Genomic DNA, 22,633 nt, shown 5'->3' with positions numbered 1-22,633 from the left:
ATCACTGCTACTAAACTTTGCTCCCCTTTCTCGCTCTCTTATAGTATCCGTAGATAGCTATACCATACATGGTTGCGCTATACAAGGTTTTGCCTGTCTGATGCCACATATGGCTATGCTATGCGATACCCTCTCCTCCTTTCTCACCTCCTCACACTAACTTCACTCCTCGCACTCATTCTCACACTCAATGGGTTCGTGGGCCCTCAGACACGGAGTCAGGGATAAGAAAACATCTCTACACAACACTCATCTAAAGACAAATGGAGTGATTCTTGTTGTTAAAGAGGAGGAAGAGAGAAGCGCAGGGCTGTGACTGTCTCCCATACCGGGGTCACCTCAACGGCCCTGCGCGGGGGGAGGGGGACGAAAGAAAAGGTAGGAGGAGAGAAGGAGAGAAAAAAAAAAGTTGTCATTCCGCTTCCGCGAGCACCGGCAGCGGCGACCCGCGATGCTGGCCGCCGTGAGAGGAGGAGAGAGAGAGAGAGAGATAAACATTTTAATGAAGCTGGAGATGTTTGCCTGGCTGTTCGCCTGACATGCTACTCCAGGTGCTGGGTGACGATTATGATATATACAGTGATAACCACATAACACATACAGTCACACAAGTTTACAAAGTTTCGTTCAGACTCGTGGCCCGCAAGAAATTCAACAGCGCTTTCGTGGCACGTAGCGCACAGGTGCTGCTTTGCCATGGGCCCAGAACATGTCGCAACTCTAAGCAGGAGAGAAGGATGTCGTCATTACGTGACGGGTGCCCGGCTGTGCGAGGAGGGAGCGCCGCAGGGATGTAAACAAACCGCGCGCGGCGGTATGATACGGGCCTCAGAGGCGCGTAAACAGATCGGCGTCGCCGAAGAAATCCAACAGGGCGTAGCACGCCTGCAAGAGTGTTGTGCGATGAGCACAGGGGAGCAGGAGATCTTCCCGACTCACGTGGGGGAGCCCTAGCCTGCCGTTGGCCGCGAACAGCTGACGGCGGTGGTCGGCGTATCCAGGGCACTGCAGCCGGATGTGCGCGATCGTCTCGTCCGCCCGGCACTGGGGACACGAAGGGTTCCCGTTTCCCGACTGTCGAAAGAGCCTTTCCGCAGTTCGGCTGCAACCAGTGCGCAGACGCAGGAGGAAAGCACGGGCTCATCGGTTGATTCCCGTCGATAGGAGAGGGTGAATTGTGTTCCCCTCAGCCACACGTGAGTCGGGGTGTAGCGCACGAACGTGGCGTGCGATACAGGCTCGCGCAACGTCGTAGGGGCGCACGAAGTTTGTGACCGGTGTGGACGGGTCGTGGGCGTCTCGTGCAAGCGCGTCGGCAGCCTCGTTACCGCGTAATCCAACGTGTGAGGGCACCCACTGGAAGCGCACGTCACAGCCGCTTCTAATGATCACTGTAAACTTGCGCGTGAGGCGCTGGGCGATGTGGGGGCCCTGCTCGCCCCGCGCGAGGGTGAGAAGCGCGGCGCGCGAGTCACAAAACACCACAGCCGCGGTTGGAAGGAGTTCGGCGAGCTGGTCGGCTGCCATGTCCAGTGCCGCTAGTTCTGCAGTGGTCGATGACGCAGCGAAGGGAAGGCGGCATTTTCTCTCGTCACGGAGTGCAGGAATGAGGCTGGCAGCGGCCGCCGAGCCGTCCCCGTTCACCGAACCGTCGGTAAACACATGGAGGCGGTCGGAGTAACGTTCCTCAATCACTGCAGATGCCTCCTGTAGTAGGGCACACTGAGGCGTGTTCCTCTTGGCTCGGATTCCGGGGATTCTTGTGTAGATTCCCAGGCGAGAGTCCCAGTGTGGCGGGATGGGGACGAGACCGACGTCAGGCACATCGCTGACGAGGCTGGCGTATTCCAAGGCGCATCTGCCCATGCCAGAGTGTGGTAGGGAGAGAAGCCGGCAAGCCAGTCTTCCCCCCTCTCGTGTCATGTGCATGCAACGCACACACATACACTTGCTGGACACTAGTATACACAATTACTTTCCCTCTAAGCCTCAGTTTTTGCAGTCCTGTACACCTACGCGAGTATCCGCGCGTCCTGCCTAACATGGAGTATATGGTTCTGTAGACGTCACTCACAGTACCGCCGACCGCGTAGCTGACGCACGCTCGCAGCAGCAGATGCACGATTAGCCATCGACGTGGCAGAACCAGGTCCTGAGCTGCTCGCTCAGGCCCGCACCGGACCACGATGCATCTGGAGTAGCACCGAGTCCACTGAGCATTATGTAGTGTCGGAAGGGAATACGTGGCACCAGGACCGCGCCCTCAGAAGTCGGTTGTACCGAACCCCAGAAGCCTCAGCACCATGGCCCGACTCAGGAACATGGTTGCACTATAAATGGTTTTGACTGGGTGACACCACACATAGCTATCCTATGCGCTCTCCTCACCCTTCCTTCTCTCCCTCCTCATCACATTGTTATTACTTCTACTCACATTCACGTCCCTTTTCCGCTCTATCTATGGCTTCTATCTATCTATCTATCTATCTATCTATCTATCTATCTATCTATCTATCTATCTATCTATCTATCTATCTATCTATCTATCTATCTATCTATCTATCTATCTATCTATCTATCTATCTATCTATTTTGCCGCCTACGTCTGGGCGATCTCGTGGCCGTCTCCTCAATTCGGTATATTGGATACTTAGCACAGGCGTACAGGAGTGTTTGACGAGCACCATACACTGGTGCTGACATGAATAACTAACTTGCCTATCGCGTACGTCTTAAAGCCCTTTCCACCGTTCACGTGTGGCATATACCGGCTTTTGACGGCCTGGATATGCGCCACAAGTGATTAACAGCCTCTATCGACCCTGGGACGGCAAGAATAGACTTATCCAATCCTTATGCGAAAACGTTAAGAAGCTCGTGTCGCAACATTCGCTGCCGGCGTGCACGGCGTTGACGATGACGGAAACTGCTGATTTAAAGAACGAATAAAGATCGGGACTCAAGCCGGATTCGAACCCAGGTCTTCCGCTATGCACTCAAGTATTCTACGCCAGAGATACGCCAGTGTTTCAAACTGCTTAGGAAAAAGACCTCATAGAAGCGTCATGTCCGGGCAACGCTATTAGGGCTGGTAATGTTGGCTACCCTGTTTTAAAACAATTCAATAGACGTTGACTATGCAAGGTATAGTCAAGAGTTGCTAATATACGTTGACCACCACTACTTATGATATCAGCATTGTCGCACAATAGCTTGCACTTCGTTGCGATAAAGCTGAGATCCTTACTCTAAGACGGGTGCCGATTTCAAGTCGGACCGAGAGCTACCCTTTACAGGCCAGTGTAGCCGTGGTGCCTGGCAAGCTGAGGACATCCGCACGAGTACTATATTTAGACAAACACGTCGATACACTTCGGGATGCTTAGATACAAGTGACAAATCCGGCATGTGGTCGCTGACTGTTTTGCATGAAACCGACTCCCACAAGGCGTGGGATCTGCCGAACTTTGCAAAATATATTTTATACATCACAGGTTGCAGTGCGTGTCTTCACGAACAAACTGGGAACAGTTCATGTGGTTGGTTGGTTGGTTGGTGAGTCAGACTTTATTAAGCTCTGCTGAGAGACGCGACTAGCGCACAGTGCGCTCCTCCCACATTAGGACAGACAGGCTAAGCCCGACCGCCGCATCGTGTGCTCTCTGGACCATACCTGATCCATAGCTGATCCCCTTTGTTAGGGTTGCTGATGGTAGAGAACCACTTAGCTTGGATGGTTTTATCGATGCCTAGTAACGAAGGGCATCGCCAGAGCATGTGCTCTAAATTAGCTACCTGCCAGCAAGAGGGGCATGAGCTGCTCGCGTAAGTATCCGGATAAATTTTATTGCGATAGCAATTATATGGACAGTCTCGACGGGTTCTTGCCGTCACCGTCGCCGTCATGTCCCTCCCGTATGAAGTCCAAGTTCATAAGTTCCCCCTGCGCATCGTATGTTCTACCGCGGTCAAAAGCAAGCGCGCGAGCGGGGTCGAAGAACGCGGCCGAAGCAGAGATCAAACGAGCCGGCCCCTTTTCCGTCACTCAGTGGGTGCATGCGCAGCCAGGAAACGTTCCGCCGTCTTTAACGACCATAAAACGACGCATGCACCCTCCGTCACTCGGAGGGTGCATTCGCTCGAAGGGGGGAGGGGGGGTGAACATTGAATCTAAGGGCGCGGTCGCGATCGCTGGCGGGAGCGCTATCTCGACAGCCATCACAGCGGGCGGCTCGTATACCCTTCTACATGCTGCGCTCTCAACGGGAAGTGACTATGCAGAGAGCATCTCTCATTAAAGTGGCCGTATTCACTTAGAGCAGCGTTTTGTAGTTCCGCGAGATCGGATACAAAACAGTTAGCTGCCATCCTCACTTCGTAAAACAATACAATTTGTTGCTCTCGCATTCATTGCTTCCCCTTTGTGCTTAAACTGAATTTTCTTACCAAAGCCAAATTTGGGTACGAATCTGTTTAAGTGTCTGTCATTGTCTGCAGTCTGTCTAATGTGCAGTAGAAATGTGTATAAAATTTAGCCGAAGTAAAATGGTGTGGGTCACTGCTGACTGACGCAAGGGAAGTCGGATGAGTTTACTCACTCACATTTGCTCAGATTTATTCATGTGGTCTCGCTCTTGTGTGTCTTATTCAGCTAAAGTTACACTGACGCTGGTCTTCATTTTGCAGTTGAAGCAAGCTTTTAGAAAAGATAGCTATTTTGTCAAGGTGTCTGAGTGCGCGCAACTTGTTTTTTTTTTCGACTTATGCAAGATGCATTGAGACAACAAACTGCAGTGCAGCTGCAGTGCGTTGAGCTAGTTTGGGAAGTGAAACTGATTTACATAGAAGTACGCTAATCCAGAACCAATTGTTCTCATTAACACCTTGTAGATAAAAAGGATTGAAGAAATTGAAGGAAGCGCTATCAATGACGCAGAAACGTGCGGCGCTATGATGATGATGATCAAAACTTTATTTTCTCAAGGAGAGGACCAACCCATAGATCGGTTACGCTGCTTAGAGGAGGTCAGTGGGAATCCCTTGGGACACCGCGGCCTCCAATACGCGTGAGCCCAATACGAACTAGCCCACTGCCAAGTTTTTCTTAAGCAGACACACTGACACGCAAGAAAAGTGATAGTTGCTGGGGTTTTATATCCGAAAACCACAATGAGAGACGCCGTAGCGAATCGCTCCGGAAATTTTTACCATCGGGTATTCGTTAACGTGACCGAGATCGCACAGAACACAGACATCTAGCATTTTGCCTCGATCGAAATGTGACCGCCGCGGCCGGGATCGAACCCGCGACCTTCGGGTCAGCAGCCGAGCACCTTAACCGCTACACCACCGCGGCACGCAAGGAAAGTGAGGAAGCTGAAGACAGAACACCCCTCAAAGACGCTCAACTACCATCCACTCGACGACGTGGTACGTAATGTGGGTCACGTGGATTACGCAGAAACCGGCGTCAATGCTTTCTACAAGAAATCTGCTGAGAGAACCAGGCCTCCCATCATTACCGGTTTCTTCAACAGTGATTGATCAAGACCCATCATTTTGGCTTTCTTAACAGCAATCTTTTCGTTTATCCACGGTCGCTAATCGAGCGAGCATGCCTCGTTGAACTTACCTCGAGTTCAACGTCGTATGAGATTCGCTTCACTAGTGAGTTGCAGTGTGCCGAAACGGTTCCTTCAATCTTCTGGGCGTAATAAACATACTTGACATTGGCGAGCGTCTTGCCTTTACGCAGAGTGCTTGGCCAGAAGAACTGAGCCACGCCAGAAATTGGCCGAAATCCAAAGCGCAGCACAACCGAGGGCGGCGGTTCCATTGTGCATCTGAGCTTAGTGCTACATGCGGCCGCTAGTCTGACTACTCGAAACCAACGAACATATCGTAGGGGGCGCTTTTTAGCACCGCTTTCGCAGCGCCGCCTGGGCAGCCAGGCAGGCCTATACGTCGCACTTCACTACACGTAGACTTCTCATAGCCGCCATCACGAACGGATTCGATTAACAAGTCCGGTCCAGCTGCTGGTGCTCACTCATCACGGTGATTGATGACCTTGTTCAAGAACTGTCAAGAACCGTTTCTACACATACACACGGGTTCTCGAAACGTGCGTGCGTTCTCCGTGAGAACGGACAAATATAATCATAACAACTGTAACTGTAACTGTAACGCACGTTCAGTGCGCCTGCGCGTGACACTGGGCTGTGTATCATCATCATCATCATCACCGTCAGCCTGTCTATGCCCACTGCATGGCAAAGGCCTCTCCCAAGTTTCGCCAATCAACCCGGTCCTGTGCTTTCTGCTGCCACGTTATACCTACAAGCTTCTTAATTTCATCTACCCACCTAATTTTCTGTCTCCCCCTCACGCGTTTGCCATCTCTTGGAATCCAGTCAGCTACCCTTAATGACCACCGGTTGTCCTGCCGACGCGCTACGTGCCCGGCCCATATCCATTTCTTCTTCTTGATTTCAAATATGATGTCCTTAACCCCCGTTTGTTCCCTGACCAACTCTGCTCTCTTCCTGTCTCTTAAGGTTACACGTATCATTTTCCTTTCCATCGCTCGCTGCGTTGTCCTCAATTTAAGTTGAACCCTCTTTGCAAGTCTCCAGTTTTCTGCTCCGTAGGTAAGTACCGGTAAGATGCAGCTGTTATATACCTTCCTCTTGAGAGATAGTGGTAGATTACTATTCATGATTTCATAATGCTTGCCGAATGAGCCCCATCCCATCCTTATTCTTCTAGTTATTTCACTCTCATGATTCGGCTCCGCGATTACTGCCTGTCCTAAGTAGACGTACTCCTTTACAACTTCCTGTGTCTCGCCACCTATTGCAAAGCGCTGTTCTCCGCCAAGATTGTTCCATATTACTTTAGTTTTTTGCATATTAATTTTCAGACCTATTCTTCTACTTTCGAGCTATCCAGTTCAATAATCATGAGCTGTATGTAATTCGTCTCCCGCGTTACTCATCAATGCAATGTCATCAGCGAATCGCAGAATACTGAGATACTCTCCATTAGCTCTAATCCCTAATTCTTCCCAATCTAGGGCCCTGAAAACCTCCTGTAAACACGCGGTGAATAGCATTGGAGAGATCGTGTCTCCCTGCCGTACGCCCTTCTTTATTGGAATTCTGTCGCTTTCTTTATGGAGGATTATAGTGGCTATGGATCCGTTGTAGAGTTCTTCCATTATGTTTATATAGGCTTCGTCGATGCCCTGATTCCGCAGTGCCTGCATGACTGCTGATGTCTCCACTGAATGAAATGCCTTCTCGTAATCTATGAAGGCTATCTAAAGGCTGTGTATATATCTAGGGAAACTTTCCTGAAGGAAGCTTCCTTGCGAGTAACGCCTGTCCTGTGCATCTGTGTTCGATCTTTGTCCTGTTCGGATTTACGCTATCCGGTATTGAAGAGTATAAGCACTACATATCAGCTTACCACGTCTGGTGTTGATAACACCCATGTTACTGTTGCCATCGTTACGCAACTGTAAACAACTGGTTATATAATAGATATGCGACTCTTCAATATATGAGTGTGCGTATACCACTTCCATATTTCTCTAGCGTCATTCCGTAACGTTTCGCTCAATGTGAAAAATTATGCCAAGGTCACCATCCCGCACATGCAAAGCATGTGCGGGATGGTACATGGGATTCTCACGGTACATGGGATCTGCGGAATTTTTTATATTTAGCTTTTTTCAACACAATTTATCATAGCGCGTATGGTGTAAGTGAGTGTTTGGAAATATTTGTACACTGTAGAAAACACGCGGTTTGCATGTCGAATATGTTGTTTACCTTGTTAATTTCGTCGTTTGTACAGACGGAGGCCTCGGTTTTGTCAGGGGCACCTGCTACTAGTAATTGACAATATTTTAATTATTAGATTATGGCAACACAACTATTGCCAAAAACGTTGTTAATAACACAAATAATGGAGCACTAGATAAGTGCTTAAAAAAACTGAAGTGTTAATCATGTACAAGCAATTGAAATCAATGCTCCGTTTCAGTGAATAAAATGCAGCTAACGAGATTACGTGAAATACACTTGGCTGAACACATGAGTGAATTCTCAGGCTTTCCCCCGAGAAGCGCTGTTACGAATGTCCACACTCATGCTTACTCGATAAAATGCTCACCATTTGTAAAAGCACACACGTTGATTTATGCGTTTTCACATATATTCAGTTGCACACGAATTTTGAGTACTAAAGAAAAAAAGATGGTTGATCCCTCCGTCATAGGAATCGGAATAACACGAAAGTAAAGCATGTCCTTACAGAAGTAATAATACTAATATCTGGGGTTTAACGTCCCAAAACCACGATATGATTATGAGAGACGCCGTAGTGGAGGGCTCCGGAAATTTGGACCACCTGGGGTTCTTTAACGTGCACCTAAATCTAAGTACACGGGCCTCGAACATTTTCGCCTCCATCGAAAATGCAGCCGCCGCAGCCGGGATTCGATCCCGCGACCTTCGAGTGAGCAGTCGAGCGCCATAACCACTAGACCACCGTGGCGGGGGCTTACAGAAGTAACTGAATGTTTACTGTATATTGATATAAGATATTTTGTACAATGTGTATTGATGCCTGCCAGGTATAGCACCGTTTAACGTGGGTGCACCCCCTTTGATGATTGGTACTACATCTCCATCCCGACGACTAACGTCCATGTTAAACAAACCCTTGTGGTAGCTGTAGCAGTTAACGGTGAAAGCGTAATCACAGAACGAGGTGTTATAGCCAGAAGAGCGTCGCATATTGGGCGCAGAACTTGGTCGCCATCCCGCGGCATGTTAAAAGGTGATTCAACACCACGGCCAGACTAGAGGGAAACGCAAAGCGCGTCGTGCCGCCCCGGTAGCCCGGCCGCGATTTTTCTCGGGACTAGCGCGTGAGCGGGGAACGCGGTGTTACAGCCAGGTGAGGCAGGCGCGCGTCGCAGAGCTCTTTTAAAGACGATAGTCTTTCTAGGGATACTTAAACGGAGAAATTTTGGTCTGTCTTTCTGTGTGTTTTTTGGAAGCCACCGACGACACTGGATGCATATGCCAGCCAATTACTTCACCCATTAAGCAGGAGCTTTTCAGGCAACCCTTTCAAAATCACTTAAAGTAGGCAGGCGGAATTTTAAACGTACGCCGCCCGAGTACCTCGTTTTTTTGTAGCTGCCTTCCCCACCACCTTCTGCAGCTCCTTGGCGGGCATTTAAACGTAAGCCGCCCGGTTTTTCTCTCCGCCTGTAGTTTCCTTCCTCACCACCTTCTGCAACTCTTTGTGATGGCTGCACTCGCCCTCTCGCTTGGTTGTACCCCCCCCCCTTTCTTTTTTTTCTTTGCCGCTTCCTGCAACTCTAACTTGGCAGACCCGAACGTGTTTGCAAACTCTCTTGAAATGTGGCAAGGGCTACACTCCTCTGCTTTCGAGTTTCTCTCTTTCCAGGCAGAAATTACCAACAGCAACAGACGCGCCACCGCTGGACATGACGTCATCACTAACCCCTTAAAACTAACACGCCAGGGATGACAAGGTGCCTTTGACAAAGATAGGTCCCCTATCGAAACGTCGACCAGCCTGATCTGAGGCACTTTCTCCTGTTTTGAAACCTATAACGTTTTTCGGCACGTCACTCGGTTCAGCCACTCGGCCAAAGCTGAACCACTTGCCCAAGGGCCAGCCATCTTGAACGGCTGTCTATGTTTATAATTGTGTACATTGTCGATGAAAAAGCAAGCATTACGCATATCTGAGGCGCAACATCAGTAGGTAAGTATTAGGTGGTGCGTTCGTTTAATAGAAAATGCATACATACGTAATTCTAAAGACCCCAGTTTCTTAACCTGCGCTGAAAATGCGACTACGCTGCAACTTGCCTTCCTCCGTGCCCTCTGCACGAGCTCATTGTTGTGTTTTGGTTTCGGTTTTGTATTGCAATGTACGAATGCCATGGGGCGCCGCTCTGGCATTCCTGTTTTACCCAGGCGACGTGTAAATAAAAGAGTGTGTGGAGAGTACTCGTTGAGCGCGGACGTTTCTTCTGCTTCAGCGCGTCGTGCGAAACCGCGTGTTCGGGCTGGCTGCCGTCCCCGCCGGACGCGTTGGTCACCGCCGGTCTTCGCCTGCTGCTGCGCCGGAACTACCAGCCCACAACACAGCACTCATGTTTCCTGACGTATAGCCAGATGGCGTTCATATCTCACGCAGCGCCTCTTCTATCGTCTTTAGACATTTGCAGCGAAGCACGCAGATACGCGGCCAATTTTTTTGGTTTAAATTAGCGTGATGCTTTGAGCGAGGCCAATGCTTTTACGACACTTGGCTAAGATCGCCACCTCGCCGTGTGTTAAGGCATCGACAAAATTGAACTTCTATTGTAAAAGCGCCGAATAGGACGGACGTGTAACGCGTTGCAGGTGCTAATCGCGGAGGCCACAGTAATGACCAATTACTTTATTTACCGCTCCCAGAGGGCAAAACCACCCCGCCGACCGGGTGTTTGGTATATATAAAAGGCACGTTTTTAAAGTCTCTGGAGTCTGTGAGGTGGCGCAGTGGATAGGGTGCCCGGCATCTGCTGCTGCGGACCGCACGGTCGTGGGTCCGATACCCGTTGACGGAACTTTTTTTCTTTGCTATCTCATCGTGTAAAGTATTTCAACGTCATTTCTGTGACGTAAATACGTCACGGAAGTTTTGGTGGACCCCGGCATAAGACACTTTCGTGTTAAAAAACGTGGAGTGTAGTGTGCGGTACCTACAGTGTAACAAACTGAGATTTGCAGCGTCGAGAAAATGCTGCGTTGACACTTCTTAACATGACCTCAATACTCGTCCATGCCTAAGTAACCATACTCACACGCGTTCGACTAATCATTGAATACAGCTCACGTAATATAAGAGTGACGAGGTAGTCCTGACTGCCATGTAAATACAGGTATTCGAAAGATTGAGTCCAGCAAAATATGAGTGAGGCCCTATACGGGCAAGGGTGAGGATGAATGTTATCTCTTTGCTGTAACGGCGGCCGCATTTCGATGTGTGTGAAATGCATACCACCATCGTTCGCTTAGATCTAGGTGCGCAATAAGGAATCCGAGGTGGTTCCAATTAATTCGAAACCTCGTACTACGACATGTATCAACATCGTACCGTGGTTTAGGCGCGTAAAACACCATCCACATGAATGTTTCTTGGTTTTCACTTTTACAATAGGGCATTATCACAACGTTCCTCATGTGTAGGTGTGCAAGGAGGAGAATTTCGTTTTCTATCATGAAGTTGTCGGCCATCCTGAAAACTGTTGGCAATGGCTCCCTGGACGTTTCTCACGCTGCGATAGCTACTCTAAAATATGACAAGGTCCAACTACTGACGTGAAAATGCATAGTACTGATTTGTGAATATCAAACGAAATCGGCGATGTCATCAGAATTCGTACGCATGCTTTTACCACACACGGAAATACACATGGAAATTCACAGTGTACCCTCTATGAAATGCTTCAAGAGGCACTGGCCTATGTGTGACGCGCTTTTAAGAGGATAGACATTGAGAGCACCGCGCAGTTACAACCACTCATTGAATGGTTTTGGAATCAGTTGTTCTTTCATTAAGAGAGCGACCAGTTATCGGCTTGCTGCAGTGGTGAGTTGTGATCGTTAGCACATGTTCTTGATGTTTTCGAATGACATCTAGGTACGTTTAAGCACGACCAGTTATCGCCTAGCTGCAGTGGTAAGTTGTTAGTAAGCTATGATCCTTAACTCATGTTCTTGATATGGTAGTAAGGCATCTATAGGAATTGATGCACAATTTCTCTCACAAAAATATTCAGTCATTCAATTGAAAAGGAAGTACAACCTCTTCATAAATGGGTTTGCTTGAAACATATTTAGGCACCAGAATTCATTAAAAATCTTTACCTGTGTGCAGGTATTGTGGCCTGCCATTCGTAAGTTTAACGACGCGGGGAAGAGTAGTCGAGTCACCGTGTATGTAGTATATCAATAATAAAATGAACTATCTGTCAATATCTGGAGGGGGGGGGGGGGCATTACTGTGTTGGATATTCCAAAAAAAGGTACTCTGCTGCATATTGCCACGCCCGCTTCTTCTTTTATTTTGATGTATTCGCGTTTGTCCAGCAAGGGCGGTTATCAACGCTCGACGCCCATCCCAGCCATGAGCAGTTGATCGACGGTTGACGCTCTGTTCGCCGCTATCAGTGTATTGCTGTAGTTTGACTTTCAGATTCCCGGCCACAAGTTCGGCCAAATAAACAGTTCCATCTAGGACGTCTGACTGCTGTCTTCGTCGACGTCACGACCACGTGTCAATTGTATTTCCCATATGTCATCAAGTGTGACAAACGAAATATAAGAATGCAGCAGCGTAGTTCTGAGACATCTGTTCCAAACCACAATGTTTTGAGAAGAACGGTGGGTGGTGATGTTCTGAGCGAGGCTTCCTTTATCATGACGTTGACTTCATGAGCAATAAAAAGCGGCACCGAAATAACCTTCTTCACATTTTTGCAGAGGTGTCGACGACGATGTTTGGAGTTTTAAAAGTGCACCCGATACAGGCACTTCTTATCATTGTGGGAATGTTTTTATGTCTAGAAGTGAGCGACGCTGCTAGAACTGCTCAAAACGGGAAGGCTGACAGCAAAGAAATGCTCCCTATTGTAAAGGTAAACCATTATTTGTGCCGTGAAAGAAAGTGTCGATATGGAGTCTTATATGGTAGCTGTGCTCGCTTGTTGTTTTACGTTGTTCTTCTTGATGTAAGTATATACACAGAGACGCCTAGTCTACTGCATTTCATTCGATGATAGAGAGAGACAGAAGAAAAATGAATAAAAATAAAAATAAACATGATGTTTCTTGATGAAGTAGATTTTTCGTTTGACAGAAAATATGTAATTTGCATACATTCTCCAGACCTCACAGAACTGGCATTATTTAGGCCTTTAAAGTTTAACAGTGCACGTCGCGGCGGGCTACGGACGCGCAAGTATTCCATGAAGAGCCATATTGGGGACTGCGTTCCGGGAAGCGGCAACAGCACTTTGAATATGTAAGGCAATAGATATTTCCATATTAAGTTGGCGTTGTAGTTTAAGAAATCTCATGCACAAAGAGTTGCGCTAGGAGGCTTCAATACGGCGCCTAACAGACATGGTATTACATCGGGACAAGGAGTGAATGAATGACTCTGCACTTATGAACGCTCTCTTTCGTATTATGTCATGAACTCTTCAGAAAGCCGAAAAATATTCGCCACACCATAACAGCCATGATACGTGAATTATTTCAATAATAAAATCTGATGACGCATGCAACATGCTTCTACAGAAAATATCTATTCAAGTTCCAGCCCAAGTGAGACCTCTATGAACTGCGTAGCATTGATTCGCCTGCGTTTTCCTTGTGTTTATCGTGAGTTCATCTGCTTTTTTGTGTTCTTTCCTTCTGTTTATCTGCTCTGTTCTTTTCGTGGGATTACGCGACATTTTCTATCCCTTTCTGTTCTTTTCTTCTGATTACCTTATTTTTTTGCGATTGCCTATTTCCTGTTCTATTGTCTGCTTTCTACTGTTTCTATGCTCTTTGCTGCTTCGAGCGCGGTGCGTCTCTCTGCCCTGGCGTTCGCCTCCGCTTCTCTCCTCTGTAGATATCTGCATAACTACCGAAGCTGGCATTCCAATGTCTCTTCGCTAGCTCGGGCAGACGAATTAGCCCTTTAGCGATGTTGGCACTGACGCGCGAGCAAGTGCAGGAATTCCAAACGTGCTGCCTGTTCGGCTTATGAGTATCAGTCGTGGGACCTGAGTGACGCCAACGCGAGACATAAGACGACGACAGGGAGGTCCCTTAAACTGCTCCGTAGTTAAAACGTTGAATTATGAGACCTCACACGCTGACGCGATCACCAAGGTAGGAATACGTTTTATGTGGCGCAATGTATACCAGTTAGCGTCATGACTTTGCTAGCAGTTAATATGTGTAACTCCAAGGTGGCAAGCGCCTTCTGGATGGCGGCAGATGTACTCGAAACGAATCAGTTATGCGGATTCCTGCAAGTTGTTGGAAGGGTTATGTTCAGAAATTTACCTAATCCGCATTCGCGCAGCCAACGCCTACCTCCTTGGTTAGCTTAAACTGGGGGGAGACTTGGTTTGGTAAAAAAATTCGATTTGAGATTTTTTAGTCATCTGATAAAGGATTTCTTTATCTTTCAAAAAATTATCACGCGTGGGTACTTGAGATCTGAACAATAATTTTTACTCCTTTTTCTTTGAGACGTTGACGCTAAATGTTTGTGTACATCTACGTGATTACTACACTTTTAGAAACAACTTTCTGAGATATTTGTGTACTTTTTTCTCGGGAACTATAGGGTACAAGGAAGCAATACATCTTATACATGTTAATTAGCAGCAGTTAGCTAACTGGAACTAGAGTGAGTAGCCTGAGTGAATTTAATTTTTTGTACATAAAAAAGCTTTCATAAGTGGCAATTTGCATACATCGACAGACGCAAGAAATATGAAAATTGAGTTTTTGTTGCACCCTAGCCATTTTAGTTGCTCTTCTCTAAAGCATTTGTTTCTATTTTTATACCAAATTGGAATGCTCTGTAGACAGCAGATGTTAACAAAAAATTATATATGCAGAAAAAAATAAAGAATAAAGAGCTCTAGATATTATTGAAAACGATTTTCGAGCTCCATTCCCATCTCCCTTGCAAATTTTATAGCCACAGCATTTATTGCCACTGCTGGAGCAGCATATCTTGAAACTTATTTTCAAAGTCTCACCCCACCTCATTTGATAGAGCGACCACTCTGTAAAGGCGCTGGTTAGGGGTTCGGCCGCTGGACCAGGACGAATAATTAATGCTATCTATCTATCTATCTATCTATCTATCTATCTATCTATCTATCTATCTATCTATCTATCTATCTATCTATCTATCTATCTATCTATCTATCTATCTATCTATCTATCTATCTATCTATCTATATATCTATCTATCTATCTATCTATCTACCTATCTATCTATCTATCTATCTAGAAATTCTAAAAGAAGCTAGAGACCACATAAGACGCAATGTAACAAAAAATTATAGAGGTTGCTCTAAGAGACAGACAGGGGAGTGGATGAGAGAACAAAAAGGGATAGCCTACGAAATATCCTAAGATATTAAAAGAAAAAGATAGCCCCTCTGGAGATTACGTCTTGTGAAGGAGAGATAACACATGGTCGGTTCGAACATCGGAATTGACAAAAAAAATCACGCCATATCCCGGAAGTGAATGATGATGAGGAGCTGGCTCGGAGATAATCGGGTAAACCGTGAACGCTCCGTACCATTCCCCTACTCTCATTTCAAGACGTCACACGTTCTTATAGTAGCGATTGTGGTGAGGTTGTTGTCGAACCACAAGCGGTGGCAGACCTTGTAGCTGTGGATGAACGTGTGGTTGAGAAAATCCAGGAAATGTGGTTTTGCCTGCGTTAATGTCATTATCAAGGCGCTCGAAGAACAAGAGGAAGAAGACTTCTCTATCGCGCGTGCGTGCGCATGCTACAGTTGGCTATGCTATATGTTGTTTTGACTGCGTTAATATCATCATCAAGACACTCGAAGAACAAGAGCAAGACGACTTCTGTTTCGCGCGAGCTGCCCCTGTAGCGGTCGCCTCTGGAATAAGGTAACCCTTACGGCGCGGGACAATGCCCCAGCTTAAGAACCTGGCGAGCCAACTCTTAAAAAATGGCAAGTGCGGCCTTGGACGGCAACTGGTGAGCTGGAGCGAAAAAATCCAGAAACTTGCGGACATGCAATGGAACAAGCTGGCGCAGGAGACGGTGGGCTATTGGGGGAGGCACTCGTCCTGCAGGGGACAAGTGACAAGCCGATGATTGTGATATCACAATTCTCTTTTGCTAGTGCGTTGGAGGCCCAGAGCTATGTTTTCTGGATCTATAGCGCCGGCGACCATGGCGCCGGCGCCAGCCCTCTATACGAGCTTGACACGGGCACTGGCAGGGACGACCCAGCAAGAGTTACATTAGAGCAGAGCAAGTAGTATAGCTCTCGCTGTAAAATTGTTGAACAGGCGATGACAGTGGTGCTGACGTTTGAACAGGCAGCCTTGACTTCTTCAGCGCTGTAACGGCCGGCTTTAGCGAGGTGTTTCCGTTTGTACGCTGTGATTACGCCCCCCCCCCCCCCACCTAAAAGTTCAGAAGGATAAGAAACAGCATGTGTGCGAAATATCGAAAGAAAAGAAAAAAGGAGGAGGAGACTACCAATGTAAAGATGTTGAGGCGCTAAATAAGAGTTCGGTGTTTTATAGCGTGCAGTAAAGGAACGCAAAAATTAGGGAGGGGCGAAACATGCAGGGAAGAGTGTTTCAGCTCCACTAACATCAAACATGGGGGGAGGTGGTGCATGCAGTGTGCGTCGGTGTTTCCCACAGCAAAATGACTGCTTATGGGCAATGAGAGACGGAAGAAAGGTTAGACACAAAGACTACCAGTCCGCTTTTATTTCATGCGCACGCTGCGAATGTTTTTTGTTCAACTAAGCGCAATAGAAATCTCGCACCAGCACTAAATTGCAGGTAAAGATCAAGTGCCCATATGTACGGGGTGGCCGGTGAAGGCTCTGTAGCGCGAGCAGTCGGTTTTTTCAATCAAGAAACTCGCTTGCAGACGCTGGCTGTGTAGGCGTTGTCTCTCGCACACGAGGGCGCGTGCTTGTCCCTTGCAAGCTGGTAGTTAAGCGTTCATCGCAGAATGAGCGTTTCTATAGTCAACGCGCGCCGTTCGCTCTCTCTCGCCCCACAGCAAGCGCTGAGGGTAACGCCCTCTCTTGTGATCAAGCAAATGGACAGGACATGACAATACACACGCGACAGCAAAGGACGATGCTCGATTTACGCCGACACGCCGAGACTCTAAGCTGCTTTGCCCCTAAAATAAAAGGTGGAAGAAAAGGAAAACTGCAGGAGGTACCCACATTATACGTCAGTTGCCCCTCCTCTTTTATCTCCCTCGCATGCGCGAATGATCTTTCTTATCTCCCTCAGCATTTGGAATTGGGGACGAGGAAGCAAAAGTATACACGAACATGCTAAGCAGAACACTGGGCGAGTTTTTATGCATCCATTGTTACTTGAGAGCGCACACTGACGACGGAGACAAAGAGAGATCAGCAGGAAACAAGTGCTTCCTTCCAACTAATGTTTAATGAAAAAAAACTAAAGAAAATACCATACAGTGTACCACGCAAGTGTCACTACGCAGAATACAAAACTCAACGACAGTCGTCACCAATTGCTTAAAAATCGGCGTGACACCATGACGAGGTATTAAAAAATTGCATGTCGAAATTTGCCAGATTCCAGGCTGTGCAGCCCGGAAAAGATGCCTCTTTATCTATTACGCGCAAGTGACGCCTGGTTCACGCACCTGTGACCCCCCCTTTCTGATATGGAACAGCTCGCAAATTTCACTTGTAATCGCGTCCGAGTCACGGAACAAAACTGCGGTGCCTGTGAAATCCGTGGAGAATCCGCAGTCCCTCAGATGCATGTATAATTGTGTAGACAAAGCAGGGCCTTTACTAGACTCCTGTGTTCAATAAGGCACAGATTCAAACATCTACCCATCTGGCCAACGTAAACGCGGCCACAAGATAACGGGATGCTGTACACGACTCCCAAAGCGCTAGGAGCATATCTGTAGGTGAGGTCAATGGTGCACACTGACCTAGAGCTCGACTCAATGCGTCTGCCCACCGCCGGGCATAGGCTACGCACCTCGTGTCCGCAGAAAAAAAAAACACCTTGACCTTATGCCGTGAGCCCACTGTTTGAGACGATGTGATAGGAAATGCGCATAGGCTATCACCGCAATCTTTGCCTTGTCTTTTCCTTTAAATTCAGTCACGCCTGTCTGCTGCCCTGCCATCGACTTCCTTAGCTCTGTATGATATTTTCTTCCGTTTTCCTTCATTAAACATTACTTGAAAGTGAGCGCTTGTGTCGGCTTCTCTCTATGTCTCCGTAGTCAGTGTGCGCTCTCCTATAACGACGAACATGCTAGAAGGAACGCTGTCGCTGCCCTGACGATGTCAGGTCTTCTTGCTGAAAAGTTCGCTCAGCACCTAAATCATCTTATGAACATTTGTATTTTATGAGCTACCACGTTATGTTACCTGGCTTTATATAGGTAACCAATTATGCCAACCATTTTTCACAGTTCCCTGCGGGAATGTAGTGCCTCTTGCAGAAAAAAATACCTTGACTTGGGCATAGGTAAAAGCCAGCGGATATAAATCACATCCAATATGCTGCACCAGTTGTTATCTAAGCATTCAAACAATTGAGGATTAAAATGCGTCTTGGCGAAGAAGCGAAGCTTTTTTTTGAGCGAACGCAATTTTGCTTGAGAAAATTAGTAGGAATAAAATGCCGAGAATTAAGGCTGTCGGAGCGTGGCGCAGCAAATATGGGATAATAGGTAATTATTTTCGCCGATTTAGACAACGGTTTGCTGTTTTCAGCATTGCAATGAATGATTTCTGCGTTGTCGTGGATTCTCAATATTGCCAATTTGGCTTTATGAATAGTTCTTATTCGTTGCAAGAGCTTATAATAAAAGTAGTGTTAGAATTATTAAATAAATAAATCTTGAAGTATTTCTATTGGAATAAGTCTTATTGACAAAAGGCACTCACATATTTGTGATAATCAAATGCGGGTCTCTCATAAGGAAAACAGTCTACAAAAACATCACAAATCGTATTGCGTAGTGTGACAAATGTTTGATTTGGTCAGTGCTATACTATGGAGCGTTCTGCTGACGTCTTGGTGAATTCGAAGTCTTCATTATGCGCTATTTTATGAAAACACTACCGACGAAGAAGACGTACAGACGAACAGAAGTAGACGAGACAATGAAGAATACTATGCCTCGGATTGTACTTTTCTTTTCTGTTTACGTTACCGTTATGACACACCATGTTACATACATGTACTGCATACTTTATATGAGGCCGTAAATCTCAGGAATGATTAAACGCTGTCGTTTATACATGCAGGTATTCAACACAACCAAGATGTTATGGTTGTACTGGAAAAATTCCACGGACAAAACTATCGAAATGGAGGAATCGCAAGAGTCCAGCCAGCTTGATCATAACCTTACGCTGGAGTGTACATTTATTAGGAAATATAACATTAGCGATAAGGACTTCAACTTCTGGTGGGGCACAAAGGTGAATGGCGACATGTAAGTAGCTGCAGGCCCTGCTGTGCGGAAAAAAAGCACTCCGAGAACGTCGCGCGAAAGGTGCACGTGTGGAACATCGGTAGATTTTTATTACTATACGTACATATAACGTATTTGCCTAATTCTTTCTCTGAATATATTGCGAAGGTCAAACGCGTAGAGCTTCGCCCAACCCCTGCTTTACGAAGTATTTTAATCGTCCGAACTTTTTTTTCTTTCAATATGTTCTAGGATGCGTGTTCCTTGCTACGGGAACTTCTCATCAGGAGGTAGTGAAAGTCTTGGATCAATGGACACTTGGGCCCTATTTGGTAAGCGTACAGACTCGTATACCGGTTGGGAGAAGTTGAACTTTTCAGTTGTCTTCATGTGAGATGAACACAAAGCGAAATCTTAAAGTTTATTCATTTTTGGTTTCACGCGTCAGTGTTTCTACTGCACTGTGGCAGAGTCATGAGTCTACTATCTTCGACACGACCTTTATGATGATGTTAAGGATCGAATATTGTTTATATCAATCTACCAGTTTTATTTAAAAACTGTTGACAAAGTATCACCTTGAGTACTGTGATGACTACTGTATTTCAACCTGCAGTTACAAAATATTTTAAGGCTGTACTCACTGCTGTATAAAGCTTGGCTCAGGTTACGTAATTGTGATGTTTTGGCGGTTAAAAGTAATCACAATGTTCCTTTGTTTATGCTTGAGAACATTCGTTTCAAATAATATGTGACATTCTTGGGTTGTTTCAAAAATTGTAATATTTCAATTCTAGGGCTGCATTAAAAATGGTTTGAGGAGTGTTTAAAGTGGGCTAGTTGGTGTTGATTCATCGTCAAAAGTACGCTTAGATAACACAGACGCAAACGTATGTGTTGCCTTATGTCCTGTATTTTTTCGCTTGTGTCTGTGTTCACTAAGCGCACCTTTGAAGATGAGTTAAAAATGGTTTCTTTACTATTCGAACACTATTCTAATAAAACCCACTTCGTATTCGCATTCAACTCAGTGTCATCGGTATTCGGTTCGTATTTGATTCAGTTCAAAATTTCAGTATTCGCACACCTCTAGAGAACAGCTGAAGTACAAAGGCGAGAGGAAAGTTTTCTGTATCTTCCTTGCTGTATTCACCTTTTTTCAAGCTCCACAACTGCCATTGCAATAGCAAAACTTTAACTGCGGGGCAACTCTCAGGACCATATCGAGAATCACTCATGGACGTCGGCAATGAATTGTTAGACAATATTATTGTATAAAATTTTAACTGTAGCATAGACAAGTTCACCGTATCGCGCAAGGCAGAAAGCATGCCCTTGAATTTACTGGTGCGCATCTATTGTTACGCGGGATGTCTACCACCATTCGTTGTCATCTGTAGAAATCTGCGAATGCGCCTAGCAGAGGCACATGAAGAATCAATTATTCGTAAGTGGAGGAAATCGAGCAGGTCATTGATTGTTTCGCTGCCTATTCAGCCAGGGTAATAACAGCAGAAGCGACATGTGTTTATCACATGCATTACTGGAATGAGCTAGAGGCAGTAAACAGGATCCGAAACTGTAAAAGGCTGCCCTAATTTATCAGTCGGAGCCATATCGAGTTTTATTAGTCCTTGCCGCAGGCTGGACGTAAATTTCTTCGTGCTCTTGTCGATTGAAATGCCGCATCATGCATGTGGGACAATTGGCAATACGCAGCTGGACTTACAAATCACTACGTAATCGGAGTCCTTTGACGCTTCATAAATTGGGCAATGTGCTGTACGCCTTTCTCTGTGTGACATGTTTGAATGTTCGGATTTGCTAGACTAAAGCGGATGTAATGTAGCGCGGTGGAATGCCACATTGTTCCTAACGCCAGACAGGTCAGACAGAGGATGCCTTTGCCAGACACACCCTTCTTTAGCCGTGAACGAATCGAGAGATAGAAAATTACTGATGCGTCCTGTTTTTCATTTTAAGTGGAACAACAGCCATTCCCATTTCAAACGATGACGCTCATGTACACGGAAAAGAAGTGCAGCGTGTTTTTTGTTACGCCTATGGAGAATGGCGCTGCCACAGGTAAGCTATCTAACATAAAGACAAAAATGATACTTGTGCGGCACTGTGTCTATAAGCATGTACCTTAATTCGTAGTATTCTTCTTGCCATTAAACTATTAGTAAAAAACAATGGTAAAGCTATTTTTTCGAGCCAATCAAGAAATCACTAGGTAAAACGTGTAGTCGCTGTGTGTTCCTCTGTAATGAATAGTCATCACAGGAATTCATACTGGTAGCTCGTGGCAGAATAAATACTCAATAAATCAACTTTCTTTGGTGCCTAAGATAGAGCTAATTTGTAACGCTTTTAAAACAAGAACATAAAGAAACGACTAGATTGAACGAAAGACACACGGAAGTTACTTACCACAGCTTATTGTTCAAGCAAGAAAGGAGTGTACTTAAACTCCACTGACAAGCGACAAGACGATAACGAGCAAAAATAAAACACAAGAAAGTGTTGTGACTTCCTTGTCTTCGTCATTCGTACAGCTGACCAAACATCATCATTACGGATGCTCCTCACGAGCTGACGCGTGCTCACGTGGCAGCGCTGGCTCGCCCTCTTCTTTTCTTTTTTTTTCTAGTTCCATTAAAGCGGTTCATCTTGCAAGACGTGTTTTTGGCTCGATGTTAACCGCGCCGCAGTTGGAAGGCTTAGAGGTCCAACACATGGTGCCGAAACCCGGGACCTTTAGACACCGCTGACATCATCGACGCACGGAGCCGCGACAGCTAAGAAGACGCGGCGCCTGCGACCTCGGCGAGATTCCCCGACTGCGTGCGACAGAATGGAACGACAGCTTAGACGACGCAACAGCCTGCGGTCTCAACTCGATGTCCTGTTGGCCGAGGCGGAAGGCAACTTGCGAGAGAATCGAGAGGTCACGAAAGCTACTGTAAGTGTACTCCTCGATCGAATCAGCTCCTTTTACGGACAGATAGAGAAAGTTGATGAGGCGATTTTTGAAGAGACGCCAGACGACCTGTTAGACAGCGAGACGTTAGACGCTGGAAAATACCGTGACAAGGTTGTTACCCTGACAGCGAACCTACGCGTCAAACTGAATGAATGTCTGTCGCCTTCAACCCCAGGCCCTACTAACGTTCACCCGTTACCTTCCGGCAAGAGCAAGCTTCCGCAGCTAGAACTCCTAAAATTTGACGGGAACCGCAGACAGTGGCCGCGATTTCGGACCCAGTTTACATCAGCAGTTCACGACAACAGCGAGCTC

At 46.5% G+C, this 22,633-nt stretch overlaps 1 protein-coding gene across 2 annotated transcripts in view; it reads left to right on the top strand.

Annotated features, from left to right (window-relative positions):
* The window catches only part of LOC119402891 (uncharacterized), a 363,615-nt gene that overhangs the window by 3,522 nt on the left and 337,460 nt on the right, over positions 1–22,633 (top strand). The window contains exons 2-5 of one of the 2 annotated variants that reach the window (XM_037669932.1): positions 12,582–12,736; positions 19,163–19,353; positions 19,585–19,664; positions 21,316–21,417. In XM_037669932.1, the coding sequence (XP_037525860.1) occupies positions 12,596–12,736; positions 19,163–19,353; positions 19,585–19,664; positions 21,316–21,417 (514 nt within the window). In that variant the 5' untranslated portion in view covers positions 12,582–12,595. Of the gene's footprint in view, positions 1–12,581; positions 12,737–19,162; positions 19,354–19,584; positions 19,665–21,315; positions 21,418–22,633 lie in introns of those variants that run through there. The other variant, XM_049418540.1, reaches the window with a different exon arrangement.

Source organism: Rhipicephalus sanguineus, chromosome 8, assembly GCF_013339695.2.
Source record: "Rhipicephalus sanguineus isolate Rsan-2018 chromosome 8, BIME_Rsan_1.4, whole genome shotgun sequence".
Taxonomy (NCBI): domain Eukaryota; kingdom Metazoa; phylum Arthropoda; class Arachnida; order Ixodida; family Ixodidae; genus Rhipicephalus; species Rhipicephalus sanguineus.
Note: the sequence above shows the minus strand (reverse complement) of the source record. Positions and strands in the feature narration are given on the sequence as shown.